Source organism: Lagopus muta, chromosome Z, assembly GCF_023343835.1.
Source record: "Lagopus muta isolate bLagMut1 chromosome Z, bLagMut1 primary, whole genome shotgun sequence".
In the NCBI taxonomy this organism is placed as follows: domain Eukaryota; kingdom Metazoa; phylum Chordata; class Aves; order Galliformes; family Phasianidae; genus Lagopus; species Lagopus muta.
This window is the reverse complement of record NC_064472.1, coordinates 24,435,742-24,453,756: the sequence shown is the minus strand read 5'-3', so window position 1 is coordinate 24,453,756 and position 18,015 is coordinate 24,435,742. Positions and strand designations below refer to the sequence as shown.

At 39.8% G+C, this 18,015-nt stretch overlaps 1 protein-coding gene across 7 annotated transcripts in view; it reads left to right on the top strand.

The window, feature by feature from the left end:
• Positions 1–18,015, top strand: part of IQGAP2 (IQ motif containing GTPase activating protein 2) — a 120,332-nt gene that overhangs the window by 53,129 nt on the left and 49,188 nt on the right. For all 7 annotated transcript variants that reach the window (XM_048931751.1, XM_048931749.1, XM_048931754.1 and 4 more), the window contains exons 3-6: positions 9,877–10,033; positions 11,154–11,231; positions 12,908–12,984; positions 17,846–17,913. In XM_048931751.1, the coding sequence (XP_048787708.1) occupies positions 9,877–10,033; positions 11,154–11,231; positions 12,908–12,984; positions 17,846–17,913 (380 nt within the window). The remainder of the gene's footprint in view (positions 1–9,876; positions 10,034–11,153; positions 11,232–12,907; positions 12,985–17,845; positions 17,914–18,015) is intronic.

The window sequence follows — 18,015 nt, the reverse complement described above, 5'->3', positions numbered from 1 at the left end:
TCTTGGAGACAGAAGTGCCTCACATGTGCAAATGTTGGAAATGGTGATCTTAAAAGCCCTTAAATTGAAGTGTTGTAACCAGATAGTACACTAAGTGTTGGCTGTTTGAGATATTGTTAATCATGCTGTTAAGCTTTCAATTTGCTGAACACTACCAGTTCCTTTTTTTAGTCTAGCATTTAAATTAGTTTGTCTTTCAGAGTCTTTTAGTCATATCTGTCATTAATATTTTTGAGGGAAGATTCTACACACTTGTAACTAACCTAGCTTGGGCTAACCACATTCTTAAAGGTATTCTAAAGGTATTTTGTATTCCTGGCTGTAAGTACTGCCTAGGAAGACATACTGGAGATGCTTGCAAAATTTTATCATTCTTCTAATTCTCGAAAGACTTGCACTGGAAAAATTGTAGCCAGGTCTTCACCAAGAACTCAGGCCTAGGTATTGTGTAGGAATTTCAGATATAATACTCAGTGTAAGTCAGTATTAACTAACTGCCCCAGACCTAGGCAGAAAACACTATATAATTTTGAAACTGGAATAGTGAGATGGTCTTGGAGCATCAGAAGTTTTCCATAACCATTCTAATTTAAATTCTGGTAATAGACGTCAGGTTCCAGGTGGCTTGTGAGGCCTTTTTTTTTTTTTTTCTTGTGATTTTCCTTTAGTAGTTGAATTGAGGTGACTGATCACAGGCCATTCAATGGCCTCATATGACTGCCATTGCTGTTTGTAATGCTGGTCACTGCTGTAGAAAGACTGCTAATTTTCGGCAGTATTGAACACAATGAATATCTTGTTTTTCTTACTTCTTGGTTATTAAATATTATTTTGCTGTCTTTGCTGTCTACATCTCTTTCCTTTGATACAGGCCTGATTTGTATGTATGCACTTCACAAATTTTAGATATATCACTGATTTGGTAGACGAGGAGAGCATTTCTTGTAAAAGCAAGAGAAAAAGAAAATGGAAAAAAGCTTGTAGGTGCTGTTCCTGGCTAAATGCACTGGCTTTAACTTTGTTCTTCTATCTTGTGTTTCTTTTTGACAGGAGACAAAGTTCAAACTTAGCAAACTCCCTCTAATTACTGCTGTTTCGTAGTGTTTACATAACAATAAGTGCTTTTAGCAACAGTTCAGCTTTTCACAAGCTGACTCTTTCAGTCTTTTCACTTCTTTAACATCTTGTTCTCTCATCCATGTCTCTTAATTCTTACTTGGCTGCTGTCCTGCACTTTTTTATAGGTCCCAGCTGCATGTCTAGTAGCTGTATTTCTTGGTCTTCTTTATGATCTTTGTACCTGCATACTTGCTGCTAGTTGTTTTCAAAGTAATGTTTATCAGATGTTGGACAGTAAAATACTGATATCTGAATTAGAACCAGTGGAGTTGAACTGATCCAGAGATAACCCTAGATCTTGCCATGTGTGAGTTGTGTTTCCTGTTCTGCATCATGCATAGCACCAGGCATGTTCTTTAGCCCACACATCCAGGAGGGCAGTTCTGCTATCCCAACTTGTTAATCACCAAGTAAATACACAACTCTTATCTGCAGATCTGCATATTTCTACTGCTATTTTTGAATGGCAGGCCTGATTTTAGCACATGTACTACATAAAGGCTGTCATACTGAACATGTTGTGAAGTTACTTTGCTGGTCAATTTTTCAATCCTGTGAACATGTTGATTATAGACATAGTGTTCATGTCTGTCTACTTACCTGGAAAGAAGGGTCATACATACATACATATCCCTCCGTACAGCTATGGAATATGGAAGCCACATCTGACTGCATGCAGAGATGATCATGCTGTTCTGGAGGTCTCTTAGCTGCCATTCCACAAGTGGTTAGTGATGACAGTTGCTATAAACATCACAGCTGGTGATGCACTGGAACTTGAGAGAGGGTGAACTGCTAGCTTCTTTATGGGCAGGTTTGGTTCAGTTTGAGAGGCTTCATCAAAATCATTCTCATATAGAACGCTTTGTAGAGACTACAGCTGTTTTTCTGTGCATTCAGATACTAATTATTGCTGTGATAAAGCACAGATGTTGGGTAAAGACTTAAAGTAACTGTATTCATAAGACTAGAAGGTCTCTTGCATGATGTAGAAGTGAGTTTATATGAAGCATCCATTGTTGGTTACACTTCTGTAATGTGTTCATGGCTTGCCAAAGAAGCATATCTTCTGCTGCAGATCAAAATTGCACTATCTTCCTCTCAAGAGGGTTCCTTGAGTGGCCATTAAGTTGTGCCAGGAAAAAAAAATTCTTAAAATTGAAGAACATGAAATAACACATACTTGTTTTGGTTTTGACACAGTGCATTAGTGTATTGCCATACTGCAGCTGTACTGAACATAGGAAACAAGGGAAAAATGCAAGAGTATATAGTAATATATGCAGTATACAAGTCTAAACTATAGTCTTGGTGTCTGAGACCTCAGCGTTTTTCTTAAACGTATGTTTGGACTGATTTATTTTTTTTTGTAACTCTTCCATACCAACAACAAAAACTACTGTATAAGTTTTTTATTCCTGTGCTAGCTTTTGTTTATCAAATCAGTGTCTATGCAGAATGGCAAAATACTAAGTTTAGATAAATCCATGTGGTCTTCTGATATTTTCAGATAAAAGCTCTTCTTGCTTTGTAGGGCTGGAGATGGATTCTTTATTTTACATGTGGGACTTTGGAGCTTAAGTCTGTGCTACCTGAAATTTAATTAAAATTGAGTCTGCCATTCCTCCCAAATGATGCTTCCAGGGGCCGCTGGGCCACTGGTGAATTTGTGTTGTCGCTTGTTGCAGAAATTGCCTTTAAAACAGGGCTTGACTCTGGAGTTTTATGAAACATGAGAGCCTGAGCTGTTATTTTCATTGTGAACATCTCACAGTGTCCTTGGGAGAAGACCAATCTCCGACTTAATATTTTACTTCATTTGGTCAGGTAACCTCAGAGTACTGTTCTTTCAGTCAATAAGAGTAAATTGGGCTTTCCTCTGGAGAAATGCATCTGGTGACACTACTCCACTTTCCTTCCTATCTCTTTAGTGCTCGTACCAAGGCAGCCTGCTGCTGGGCTAGGAGCTGGGCAATAAGGCAGAGCAGCTGTGTGATCACCAGCCTGGATTTTGTTGGTATTGGCCCTTCTCACTGCGTTATCTCATAGAGCAGTTGTCAAGTTCATGGCTGATATGCAGTGCTAAATCTTAATGTCACTACAAACAGAACAGGCAGCAAAACAAAGCCTGTTCTGATTGCCATGCTGTTGCACATAGGATTGTAGGGTCATAGACTGCTTGCTGGAGAGTCTCTAAGGATTTTTTCACCTTAAAAGTGCTGAGTAAACAGGACTTGGGTGCTGCTGGATGCCCAGTAGACTGTGTTGGCCCTGGGGCCATGTCACTGCTCCACAGGTTTCCTGAGCAGCAGGTTGCCTTGTGGACTCTAATCACTGATTAACCCACATAAAGGTCTTGTGAAATAAACCAGATTATAATAACAAATAGTATCTGCACTGCCATCTTGTGAACCAGATTTTTATAACACCTTGAAGATTATTTTGTAAACATGATGGTGTTTCTATGGCAGCAGAAATCTGGTGTGGAAAAATGTTGCTGAAATGATTTACTGCTGTTTCAGTGTGCCAAACCACATGAGCAAGTTGTCACAGTTTCTTGTTTCTACTCATCGAAGTTGAATGACCTTCATCTGGAGGACTTTGATCAGGGAGATGAATATTGCAGCAACCTGAATGCAGGTCTGCACAGTGAGATCCATACCATTTTAATACGTGTGCATGACAAACGTATATACAGGTTTTTCATAGTTTGCAGTGTAGCTCTTGCTAGAAGTCAGTATCCTGCTGGATTAAATAATACCTGTCTTAATCATAAAAATAAGTTGTGATGCTGCTAAATCTTAAAGCAGTTGAAGATCAGGGGGACACACAGACTTGTGGAGGGGGCAAAAAAAAAAATTAAAAATCCAAGCACTGTTATCTAATATAAAATCTCTTGGTATGGTATTTGATAGTCGTTTTATATGTTGAGATGAAGTTCTGAGGTCACAATTAGTGACATTAGACAATTAGTGACAATTTGTGACATTAGTCACAATATCCCCTGTAATATTGCATCATGTTATATTTTGTATGTACTATTAGAGAAATGTAGTAGCCTGCATCATGAGTTCCTTCTTCATGCTGCTTCAGTAACTCACTTATTCTCATACTGTATTTCTGGAGCTGATAAAACTTGAGACTCAATGGAGACTGTTACTGGAGTAGGAATCTACAGACTCACTTTTAAACCGTGTTACCAACATGTCTGGCTCCAGTGGTAAGTTGTCAGCACAGAGCAGTACCTCTAACTTGAGCCAAAGCTTCCAGCTGTGACCAAGATTTGGGACTGTATGCACCAGAGTGTGAGAAAAGAGCTGGAAAGAAAAGCTATTCTCTTAACTTCTGTTCTCTCTGCTCTGTCACTGCTCTGCACAATCTCTAAGGGAAGCCTACAAGCCATTATTTGCAATTATTTGGTAAAACTCATACTTGTTATGATACTATTTGAATTGTCTGTATTGACTTTCATTGAATCACTGCAAGTTTTGCATGTTTTTGTTCTAGAAATAGCATGTAGCTGTGAAACAATCCTTTTCTAAGATGTCTGGTTGGTTACTTTGCTCAGCCACAAAATGCACCGAGCTCTCTTCTGCCACTGTCAGCATCCTTTTAGAAACAGTATTTGGAGGACCGTTAGTAAAAATAAATAAAAAACAGAAAACCCACCGCTTTCTGCATTAGGGAACAAAAGTAAGTGAAGAATTAAGAGCAGAGATTTCTTAGCAAATGTTTAGATTCAGAAATTAGAGGCGTAATGTAGCACTTCAAATGTTCCAGTTCTCATGGTTCAGCTACTCTGTATTTCTAAATATCTTCAAATTCCTTATTTGAGATAATGTCTGAAACAGAGGGATTTTTATTTAATGTAGGAGCCAAACATTTTGTTTTGGGACTGGTGGTTACTTTTTGTCCTCTTCTAGTAATGTGACTTCACAGATTTTTCACAGAATCACCCGGGTTGGAAGGGACCCCAAGGATCATGTAGTTCCAACCCCCCTGCCTGGCAGGGCCACCAAACATACACATTCAGATCAGGTTGCCCAGGACCCCGTCCAACCTGGCCTTGAACACATCCAAGGACGGGGCATCCACAACCTCCCTGGGCAGCCCGTTCCAGGGCCTAACCACACTCCTTGTAAAGAAACTGTCATCCTTTCTGTGGAATGAGATGGCTTTAGAGTAACTACTGGCTGAAAACTTCTACTTCCTTTTGATACGGATGTGCAAGAGCAGATTGAAGGGCTGCGGTTGTGAGTCAGGGAAGTAGTAAATGTGTGGTAACTTGTTTTTACCTTGTTTTCACTATACCTTTTTCATAACAGCATACAGTGTTTTGATGTCTGACTCTGGTACCTTGCCTCTGCTTCTCAGGAGATACAAATCTGGTGTCCTTTGAATCCACATCTTGTGGCACAAAACCAAGAGAGAAGGGTAGTCAAATATAATTTCTGCTGCTGAATCCAGCACGTGCCAAATGCAATGGGCTTTGGGCAGGTTGTACAATGTATTCTCTGCCGAGCATTAGCTTAAGCATTTCAAGTCCCTCAGCCAGCAGTGTGTTTTGCTGACCACACAGATTGCCAGTGACAACCTCATAACTGGTGGAGTTCATAGTGCAGCACTAGTGCTTCCAGTTCCCTTGACCCTTTTCTTGAATGAGATTCAATTTTTTTTTTTTTTTTCTTTTAAAGTGCAGGTCTGATCTTGTTACACTGCTGCTGTTTTCTGTGTTTAAATCCGGAGACTGGAGTCTCCTGATGATGTAGTATGCTGTTTACTGCTCATAGGTCTGGCACAGAAGAAATCATTGTTATCTTGCCAGAAATTCACTGCTGAATCTCTCTGCCTCAGACTGCCAAAAGGAAAAAAAAAAAAAAAAAAAAGAAAAACAAACAAACAAAAAAACCAAAAAGAACTGAGCAGAGAAAATGGAAACTGTACCTCTTGTACCTCAATACTCACTCCTGGCTGGCTCTGCAATACTGCATTGGTTCTGGAGGCCTATTTCTATTGATCAAGTTTTTCTTTCTTTTAACTTTTTTAAGGCAAATCAGTGTTGACAACTGCTGGAGTGAAAAGAAATTAAAAGGTGGTTGGCTTTGCTTACTGGCATAGTTATTTATACTTATATAAGATCCAGAGTGTCTTTTTTCAGGAAAACGTCTGTTTATACATTTGAAACCAAAATAAGAACAAAGCAAACATGCTTAGCACCACAGGAATATTTAAATGATAGGCTAATTTTTGGTGATGCTGTTCCACAACTTCAGCAGCATTACACACTTCAGTCTGTTTCCTGACACTGCTTTTTTTCCTGCCCCACAGAGTGGGGTTTGGGTGTAGCTGTAACTAGTGACCAAGCCACCATTGTATTCACCATGAGGGTATCTTTCTGTGGCATGCATTTGCCATTTATGGTTGTTAAAAACACAGTAGTAGTTTCGGGTTTGTACTGTAGAAAAGGACTGTGCATATTTGATAGCTATACTACTGTCACTCCACAAGCTTCATACTGGAGAAAAGTATACTGCATACTGCTGAGTTATAGACACTTCCTCTGGTATAGCCATGGTATTAACTTTTCTTTTTTTTTATGGAACAACTCTTGTGACAGACTTTAAATCTAATGCTGATGCTGCAGTACTGTGTGCTCAGGAAAACAGTGGGAGAGCCAAAGGCAATGCTGGCTCTTTTTCAGTCTAAAGAAAAAATAAATTACTCCAAAGGAACCTATAAATTCTTATGGTCAGGTAGATATTATCTGTTTCCTTCAAAAACAGAAGTTGAAGGGATTTCTGTTTTTTCACTACAGCCTACTCTTGCTGCTGGCACCACATCATATTATAACTTTTATAAACTTCCCAAACTGCATCTTGAAAAGCAGAACTTCACTTCACTAGCCTTACAAGTAATACTTTGTCCTGTTGAGAAGTGCAATTATTTTTAAACAAAATTGGTGCACCAAGACCAAAACTATTGTAGTAGCAACAACTGGAAATAGGTGCTGCAGATGTTTCGGTGTACACAAGCAGAGACTAACAGTTGAGCGGCACAACTGAAACTCAGTGTTTGTATATTGCAGGGACTCACTGTAATTCCTGTGGTGAGTAAGTTCTGCAGCTTCCAAACATCGACAAAACTTGTGTTATATGTAACTTGATCACATCTATTTTATCCACTGTGTTCCAAAAGGCTCTAAGATGCTTGTCCTATTGCTGACCTGGGAGAGTGTTTTTCTGGAATTAATATAACTTAAAGATTTTTAGCTACAAGTGGACATAAGTTTGTAATTATTTTTGTTTTTAGGTATACTCCACTTATCTTTCTCTACTTTCTCCTTTTTACCACTGAGTTAGTAAGTTTCTCTCTCTGAAAAGACTACTCATATTTATCTGTACTTGGTGGACTGACAACTGTATTTTTGATTCTGTTTTTTTTCTGTTTTCACTGCTTCCTCATATAGTTTTCAGTTTCTTCTTTATGTTGCATTCACTCACTGAATTGCTGAGGGGAGCCTCACCGTCCAGAACAAGATGGTTCCATACTTGGGCTTGTCACCATGCAGGAAACGAATACAAAACAGATTCTTTTTTCAGAGTTCCCATTATTTAAATTAAGTGAAAGAGCAGCTTCCACCTTGTACCAGTATCCATTTCTCTGCCTCATCAACAGTAATGGATTGTGTCCTGACAAGAAAGTTGGAGTTCAGAGGTGTGAAGGATCTGATGAAGAGTGCTGTTGTGAGGTGTATAGTTTCCATCGCTGGAGATGGCTCAGTGGACAACAGGATCAGCTCTAGCTTGTGGTGACTGCCACCTTTTGATTTCTCAGCATGCTCCTTCTGCTGTCAGGGTCATACTTCCAGAAGATGTGTTTTAGGAAATAATGTAGGAATAGTAGACTGGTTCAGGTGAAATTCACCTTTGCTACAAACTGGAATATGTATTCTTTTTAATACCTTCCTCTGTGTTGAAGAAGACAAATGTTATGATGTTTTTAGAAAGAAATTCTTTACTTGAGGGTGGTGAGACACTGGAACAGGTTGCCCAGTGAGGCTGTGGATGTCCCCCCTCTCTGGAAGCATTCAAGGCCAGGCTGGATCGGGCTTTGAGCAACTTGGTCTCGAGGGAGGTGCCCCTGCATATAGCAGGGAGTTGGAACTTGATGACCTTAAAGGTGCCTCCTAACCTAAAGTATTCTATGTTTTGCCTTACTGTGCACATTTATTCATTCTATAAAGCATCATTAATAAAGATGACTTTTGGAATTCTCTGCATAGAGCCATAACATGTAAGTGTGCAATGCAGAACAGAGCAGAAATGTGTCTCAGTGATACAATCCTTCTTCCCAAAGCAGCTTTTGCCCTGCAAACTACAATTTCCCCAGTGACATCCAACTCTGTGTGATACTGCCAAGATTTATGGCTGGTGGTTTCCTGAAGAGCTATTTGGGTAGTCTGTGCTTCACTGAAACAACTTTCATATGTCTTGTAACAAATCCAAAAGTGTAATGGAATAGGTCATTTGTCTTGAGTTTTAATGTGAAACAAAATGATGTAGTGAGGAAAAACTGGCTCATTTTCAGCCTGGATTCCAGCTTTCTGGTTTCCGAACTCACTCTTGTGGATGTGATGCTAGATTTGTAATGCTGTCTTGTACAGCGTACCATGAGCCTGCCTTAGTGACAGTGAGGCAAACTAATATCATCATATGTGGCAAAGAACGTAACTGAAGATACTAATATCTTTTTAACAAAAGGATAGATTTCCTAAAGGGAAAAAAAAAAAAAAAAAAAAAAAAAAAAGAGGAAACAGATTTAAAACTCTTCTAATGCTAGCTACTAGAAATGAGAATATGATTACACGGCCAGAATACTTAGGCCGCCAATGCAAGCAACTTCTGGTACAGAAGTAATCTTTTTCAGGATACTTTGATAGCAGTGTTTCTTTTCTATGCATTATAAACGTACAGGATAAAAGGGTTTTGTCTTTTAAAGATTTTCTGAACTGGTTATATATTGACTGTTTTCTGTCTAGTGTCATACCTAAATCTAAAAAAAAAACTTTTTCACCTTGAAAGATGTTGAACAAGAAGGCCTTTCCACTGATGAGTAGTGGAAATGTTTCAGCCAAGACCTTGCTGGACAGAGCTCAGATGGGCTGTTTCAATGAAAAGCTCAGATCTTTCCATCAGCAATGACACACGTGTCATGAGTGGAGATGAAGGGCTGCTGCCTGGTAAAGGAGGATGATAAGATGCTGAATTTGCCACGAATTTAGCACACCTAGGCATTGGGAACCAAGACAACCCCTTGCACTGCTGGCTTTGATGCCCTCATCATTCAACATTATCTTTTAGTCTTCCTAAAATGGAAGCACCAGTAATACATAGCACCCTGTTCTTTCTTCTGGTTTCAGGGCAAATCACTACCTACTTAAAAGCCCGGGATTGCTCAGAAGATCTTTACACAGCAGTATGAAAATAAAATAAATTAGACATCCTCTGGGAGACACATCAGAAGAGATTAGGTTATTTATGGGTCCTTAGCATGCAGTGCAAATTGGACTCTAATTGTTTTGATCTGCTTTGTTAATGAATATGAGTATTTTCTCTTTCTGCCTGTATACTCATTCCCATTACTGACTGTGATTGTTGAGTGGTGACTTGAAAAGTATGATAGCTATGGGGAAGGATGTCAGATCAAATGCACTGAAGCTGCAGATAACAGTATTTCTTAAACAATGTCTTTGTATAGGTGGATGGAGGTCTGCTTGGAAGAAGAGCTGCCCCCTACTACTGAGCTGGAAGAAGGCTTAAGGAATGGTGTTTATCTTGCCAAGCTTGCAAAATTCTTTGCCCCCAATCTGGTGTCAGACAAAAAGATCTATGATGTGAAGCAGGAACGTTACAAGGTAATAACTTTCTATTTTCAAAAAATTGTCTATTGACTAGCTCTTGAAGATCCATGAGCATGATTAGTCCATTTTCTACGTCTCTTTTGTAAGCCTGTCAGGATAAGATGGGAGATGTACAGCACTTAAGAAGCCAGTATGAAAATTTAGAAATATTTTATAAGAGGAAAAACAGTATTAGTGACGCTTAATGTTTTTAAAGCCAAACAAATTATATTTCTGTCTCCACGAAACGGGAGGTTTATTCATGCAATTATTCCTTATTAGGAAAAGGAGCCAAAAAATAAAAAATAAATTAATAATTAAACTTGATAACTATTTCTGATTTTATTAATCTTGTATGGAGGGACATTCCCTTCATTAGATCTGTGCCTATTTTTGTTACCAAATTTACCACTAAAGCAAAGAAATTAGGCTTGGGTTGCTACGTCAGTGAGCTGTTTGTTAATTACAAGACTATCAGTAACAGAAACATGCACAGCATAAGACCCCTCTATTCAATGCTTTATTTCAGTCTGTAGAGGGCTCAGGAAAAACTCAAACATCCAAGTTTTAGAGGTGTAATCACTGTTTGTTGTTTGGAAGTTCATAAATTAAGTTGCTCTCCTTTCATGTGCTTGATAGAATCATGGTTAGGACATAGTTATGGTTAAATTCTTCTTTTGATATCCATAAATCTGGTTTCAAATCTAGCTTATCTTTTATAAAAGCATGAGTTGAATAATTGAAAAATATGGTGACTGACTGGTGATGCGTTAGAACAGCCCAGGAAGGTTAGGCTGCCCAGGGAGGTGATGGAGTCATCATTCCTGGAGCTTTTCAAGAAAAGGCTGAATGTGGCACTCAGGGACATGATTTGTGGGTATGGTGCTGGTGGTCTGATTGTTGGACTCGATGATCTTAATGGTCTTCCCCAGTCTTCATGATTCCATGAGTTGGACATAGTGAGTTTGTTGATACGTTAGGCGGCTTCATTAACAGGATTGCAACTATGATGCTTGGGGTCTCCAGGTCAAATGAGGGAAAACTGCTTCAGGATACAAAATTGGGAAGCAGCAGAGTAATCAGTAGAGAATGTAAGCGTTGTTTTTATCATCTCTTCCTCCTGTGTTTCCCATAGAGATCAGGACTTCATTTTCGGCACACTGATAACACCGTGCAGTGGCTAAGAGCAATGGAGTCTATCGGTCTGCCTAAGGTAAGCATCTGAATTTAGCAAGGGAACAGAATCAAGGCAGTGACTCAGTAATGTCTCCTTTCAACTGCCCAAGTCTAAACTTGTGTATGGTAAGCCTCTTGGGAGGGCTAGTTCAGACACATATCTGAAGAGAAAATAATGCTGCTTGGTTTGTGCTTGGTGCTGTGGGTGATGAGCGCCATGGGGGAGAATACTCAGGGTGCTTATCTTGAGAGTCAGAAGGGGATAGTAGTAGTGTTTTAGCTGTACTTTATTGTTAGTACAGTCTTGGTGGGGGCCTGAATGTGGTAGGATTAGAACTGGAAAACTTTTTCTTCCTTTTGGTTGCTACCTCTGATGTCTTTTGCTGCCTCTTCCTCCTAACGTATGTCGTAGTTTCTCTGCCTTTGCCCAGTTTCCAGGCTGACCCTGTACGTCCTGGTGTGGCTGTACTGCTCTTCTTCCTCCAGCTGCTTTCTTGGGTCACCTTTCACACTTACCTCCCTTCTCACGGGTCTGCGCTTCTCATCTCCCTCTCTCCTGCTATTTCTGGGCACCAGTGAGTCTTCCTTTGGATGAAAATTTTTAAAGAAAGGGCTGTGTGGAAACACTCACTTCACTTGCCCTGCTGGTTTGGTACCTGCAGGCCTGAGGAGCAGCCCCAGGGTGAGTGCTCGGTGTGGGTCTGCCCCACATTGTGCGAGGCTGGGCACAGCACGGATGCTCAGATGGCTGCCTGGGAACTGCAAAATGGGACCGGCTCCCTGTGTGGGAGCCTGTAAACAAAAAAGAGCTCCTTTTGACTGCTCTCACGGGCATGATGAAGATTGAGGGGGTGATGCCTTTCCTAGGTCAACTGTGTTTTAGCTGTTTGCAAGCCTGAGTCTCCTCTTCAGCTGGCTGATTCCCTCTTCTTCCAAAGGCTTTTGTCTCTGTTGCAGAGGAGCACTGTGGCCAGAAGATTTCCCATGTGTCCCTCCCAAAGCCACAGTGTGCAAGTAATGAGGAGGGCACCGTGCTCCTGGCCAGCTCAGTCTTGCTCTGTTGGCCAATGTACTGCCCAGTCTTGAGCTGCAGTGTGCTGCCAGCTCACAAGGATAGCCACGGCTTTCCTTTCATTTTATTTTTTTTTTCCACAGAAGAGCCATGGTTTGTGACTGGGACTAAGGCCGGGAACAAACTGGTAGTAGGACCAGAACTGGAATTCACAGTGTGACTTCTTGACTAAATTATTTTACACTCCTACATCTGAACATATTTTTTTCTGTTACTGGTGCTGGGGGTATTGGTGTTTGGATGTTTTTGAATTGTTAAGTCTTGCAAAAGTGAACCAACACCACCTAGTAAATAACTGTGTCCTAAGCTTTGGGTGTATGAAGGAGAAGAAATCCTATGTCCTGAGCTTTTGCCAAAGAGTCTTTTCTAACTGTCTTGCCAAAATCCTGTCTGCTTATCTTCCTCGCTTTCCATTCTAATATTAAACTTCAGGCTCTATTAGATTCTTTATTATGAAAACTATAGATAAAGATAAAATAGCATGAGAAGAGATTTTATTCATAAATGTATAGAGATAACAGTTGAATTTCTGTGATTCCAAGGTAGTGATCTGCAGGGAGCCCATTTTAGCTATTCTTCTGCCCAGTTACCTTTATTTCATTCTAACTGTATATTCTTTTTGTTTTGTTCTTTTTTTTCAGATTTTTTATCCAGAGACTACAGATGTCTATGATAGGAAAAACATACCTAGGATGATATATTGCATTCATGCTTTAAGGTAATTGCTGATGGAAGTAAAAGCTAAAGTGACTAATTTAAGTGTCCAAGTCTTGATCAGCATTAGTACAACCAGTACGTCACAATCCATCAGAATTTACAGGTTCAGTGACTTAACACTAGGGATGAAAGTAAAACTAGGACAAATTATTTCCAAAATAAAAATGAAGTACTACTGAATTTAATGCAAATATCCCGCTCAGTATATAACCTTCACAAAATGGTTTCTGTTTTCATATCTATTTTGAAATAACACATGCCAAAAATTAATTAAATTTAAAAAGACCTTAGCAAAATATTAGTATAACTGTGGGAACAGAGTTGCTGATCAGAGTGAAAATGAACTGGCATTCCTCTTGCCCCAAAGTAGAACAAATAATAACTGTGCTATTAAGTCATTCATAGGAAATGTAATGTTTTCCAAGCTTTTGAAATTCTTAGCAATTCAATTTCAAATGTGAAATCTGGGAGGGCTTTAGCCTCATCATTAAAGTAGAGCTTAAGTCTTTTTGTCCTTCTGCAAGGAATTCCTTGTAATGTTTCACACTGAAAGCACTGAACATCTGCCTCATGCCACCCCTGCTGTAAGAGGCAAAGATGTGGGCAGGCAGCTCCTCCCTCCCACAGCTCTCCCAGCTCATTTCCTGTGCACAGAGACCTTTTTATTACTTTAACTACACCTCCACAAGCCTAGTATGTAACTTATATCCAAAACCTCACTTTTTTTCCTAATGACACTCAAAGACACATCAGCTGTCCCATGGGTATAAGTCAGGAGCCATACAGTGCATGCTGTTATTAAATTTTTTTACAGTCTAATCCTTAAAATTGTGCGCATGCTTCTACACTCCTGTGTGTACTTTCTGCCAATAAATACAGCAAACCACCAAAGTTCATCTTCTCCCAAGTGCTAGCAGTTCAGACTCAGTAACTTTGCTGTATGATTTTTGTTAGCTCTGACAAGTGTTGCCATCTGAAATTGCTGTGACTGCTGTAATGCTAACTGTCCAGGACCGTGTGAGGCAACACTTGCCTCAGCCCTCACAGGTCTGGCTCTTCTGCCAGCTAATGTCTTGTGCAAGCCTGAGGTGATTTCCTACATCAGAAATGTGGGCTTGAAAGGCTCACCGCTAAAGTGAGAGGTTGTGCTGCATTCCCCCTGCTGGTATCACAGCCAGCTCAGATGTTTTGCACAAGGTGAGAGATCACTATGAGCTTTTCCAATAGGTGTATTCTTGCAGAGCAAAGGCTTCATCAACTGTGGGTTTGAATGTTGCTTGAACAACAAGGCAGCACCTTGGCATCTCATAAGATCTCCCTAGATTTTGCAGTTGCAATAACTTTTTGCTTCTTAAATTGAATTCTGCAATGTATTGGCCTCTGATATGAATTTCTGTTCCCTAGCTGTCCCAGGATTAATGTCCCTGTCAGGGCCAGTCCATGATGTTTGAGTTCACTTCCTAGACTTTGTTGTTTGAATTTTTTCCTCACTGCATATCAGCACAAAGCTGTAATTCCTTGCTTCTGATCTATTATTTTAGAAATAGATTTCTGTAACACACTTTGCTTATGGTGCTTTGCTATGACAGGGTGTAGGAATCAAAGAAACAATTGCTGAGCTTTGTTTACTTACAGACCTGTTTCTAGAATGCATGTTATAATCATCTCTCAATTCAAAGTCCAGTATCAGTATTGAATTACAGGCAGTCTGTGCTGATAACAGCCTGGGAGATGGTAGTACTGAGGACAGGGCACTGCTTGACCAGCAGCATTTGCAGTTGGTCACCAGCAGTTGGGCTGGTGTCTGGAGCACTGAGCTGCAAGAAGCCAGCTCTGTTTCCCTTCCCACTACCCTGCTGTTGCCTGCCTTCAGCTCCATTCCAAGCACCTGCCTCCGCCCCATTCTGCTCCCTGGGTCTGTTTGAGCATCCTTGGCAGGGAAGCCAGCATGGGGATCACTGACCCTAGAAAAGTTCTTGGGTCTGGCCACACAGCACCTAGAAGCAGAAATGGCACGCAAGGATTTTCCCTTACCATCTGTTACATACGAATTAGATCACTATATGAAAATCACCACAGGGCTTAAGTGCTAAATTCTAATACATCTTGGAGCACATGCTCAAATTTCAAGGGCTTGTAACCTAGAAAAGTTAAGCACTTTGAGAGGTAAGCAGCTGGCCTACTTTCTATTCTTGCTTAGCTATTACCAAGTTATTACCCCAACACAGGAAGCTTGAATTTCCCAATGAAGCTACAGGAGTTTAACACAGATAGGATATTTTGTCTTAGTCTCATACTTGAAAAAACCAAAACCATCTCCAGTTAAGATTTTTTCCTAAGTTAATTTCCTGCAAAGATCAGTATGCATAAGTGCTTAAAATTGCCTCTTTAATTAGAGTGAAAAAGATTTTACTCTATGTAATGGAACCAAATGTTAGCATTTCATATGAAAGTCTTCAACTATTTGGGTTTCACTGATCTTTGAGCAGATGGAGGGCCTGGAGACAGGAAATGATTCTAAGCAAAACTGTTTAAATATTTTGGAGGTATGTTCTGCTTCAAGCCTGAAATTAAGACCATTGCCCTTAGAGCATGTGGAACAACTTGCTCTGTCAGAAGCAGCCCTGATCTGTCCAGGAAGGAGTGACTTAGCAAGCAATTTCTAGATTCCTGATAAGTACTGTTACCCTCGTACTTTTTCATGTTGATACTTAAATGCTTAAATCAGCCTTAAAAATACAAAAGTATTAGTCTCTTTTTTTTTTTGCACCATTTTTCTTAAGAAATCTTTGGATTTGGTCCTGGTCTAAATGAGTTAAACACCTCCCTCAGTTAAATGTACACGCTAATGATGATTCTTATTCCTAAGTAGTGGTGATTCAGATTTTGACTCTTCTGTCTCCACTGCTCCCTAAAATACATAGTTTTCAAACTATCTTTACAAGAAAATTGCACTACGTTCTGGACGAACTAGTTCTGAGGCTGGACAGTTTCAAATGTATGTTTTCCTAGGAAGAGAGAATAACAAGCATATACTTATGAAAACATGTTATTTTCAGATTTGTTTGTTATAGCATGCTAAACATGAGCTAAGCTTAAACAAGATTGAGGAGTCTCTGGTTAATCAGAACTACAGCTCCACATTGGTTTGATGCAAGCGGAGCTTCACCTGGGAAGAGCTCTTTCCCCATTGTATTCCCCACCCTCCCACTGCCTCCTATGCAGCCTTCCAAACCCCAAGCCCACTTTGATTTTATGAGATCCCCAAGGATCATGCTATATGCACAAATGCTTTATGCAAGCTGTTTCAAGTGAACTCATTCCTTAGTGTACAGCAGAATTCTCCTTGTGTTCCCTGCAGAACTCAAATTTTCAGCACCACCTGGTGGTTAATAATCTTATCCAAGCAAAGTAGTGTAACACTCATGGCCCAGCATCCTCCTGGAAGCTTTGAACAGCCAAAACATGAGTCTCTCATTCATATCACTCATTTCTTCTCTGCATCTCCCTAATGAGATTACCCCCAAAATGCTGATCAGCCCTGTGCTGATTTCCACAATTGCTGGTGCATCTGTATGATCTCCAGCACTTCAACCAAGGTTCCAGCCCTGTCTTTAGCCTGCAGTAAATCTTTTTATCAGCCTGCAGTAGAATCTCTTTATAAGCCTGCAAGAAGAGATTGGCAGCTGAGGGTGAAGAAAGGTCTTGGCTCATTATTGTAGTCATGTACCTTTTTTTTATCCTGCTGCATCTTGTATTTAACACTGTTTTGAAAGGTGAGAATGGCAATTGACAAACTGCAGCGCTCAAAAGTGTGCCTGTATGAGATGTGCTGGTGTATCCATCCAGGTTTTGACAGCACAGAGGAGCAGTAGCATGGAAGATGAAATGCTTATCCTTTGTGCTCTGAAACAATTATGGCAACTACAAATACTGGATCTGAAATCTCATCCTGCAATTTCCTACTAGACAAAATAGAAGTTAAAAATGCAAACAAAAGGGAAATGTCCCCTTCAGCGAGCAGATGCTAAACCACTGTGCTCATCTGCAATGTATAAAGATGTAGATGAAGTAATTTGAATAAGAGATCTGGAATGATCCTGTCAAAGGAACACATTATTTCAGTCTTCTTTAAAATCCTCCTGTTGATAGTTGGTCCCTGTTCACAAAGCTTTATTTTGTTCATTGAGTTTCACCGATAAAAGAAAATAAATGAATTTCTGCCTAGTGTTCGGAGGATACTGTGGAAAATATGTAATTTACTCAGCTGTTTTTCAGACAACACCTCAGCTCTAGGTATTAAAAGTACACCTGTTTGGTTTTTATTCATACTATACTGAATCAAAAATACTTGTTCCTGGAGAGCACTTTCACATTAAACTTCATTCTGCCAAAGCAAACTGGTTAATGTCACAAACATACTTGAAAGGGGCGCTAAGTGCATATTCCCCTACACTTAGTAAGAAGGCTGTCAGTGAACTGTGTGCCTTCAGCTAACTAATTGTAAGAATATATGAATTCAAGTCAAAACAATTACAGACCCAAAGTAATGAGCTATGCTAAAGTATATTCATATCTGATTCTTGACCATATTAACTCTTGAACTTCTTTAGAATCCCTTAGTGGAAAGCAGTTACTAGTTCACACTTCCTCTGTGATCTGAGACAAAATAACATTATGTTTTACAGATCCTTCTTTGAAACTTCAGGTAAAATGCAGCGAGAAGATAAATTTGTTCTGTATCCCTCCGTGAAAGATAGATGTTGAAGGATAACCTTCAGAGTGGCAGTTATTCTAGGAAACACACGCTTGAATAGTGAACACACCAACGTCTTCTAATGCATTTTTTTTTTCCTTTGTAGTTTGTATCTGTTCAAACTAGGATTAGCGCCACAAATTCAGGACCTACTGGGAAAAGTAGACTTCACAGGTAATAAACTGCTTATCTAATCATGTACTACGTAACTCCTTCGTGCAGTAAATCTGCTAACATTGTGCATATTTTCCATTACGGTCTTTCTCCTCCCTTAGG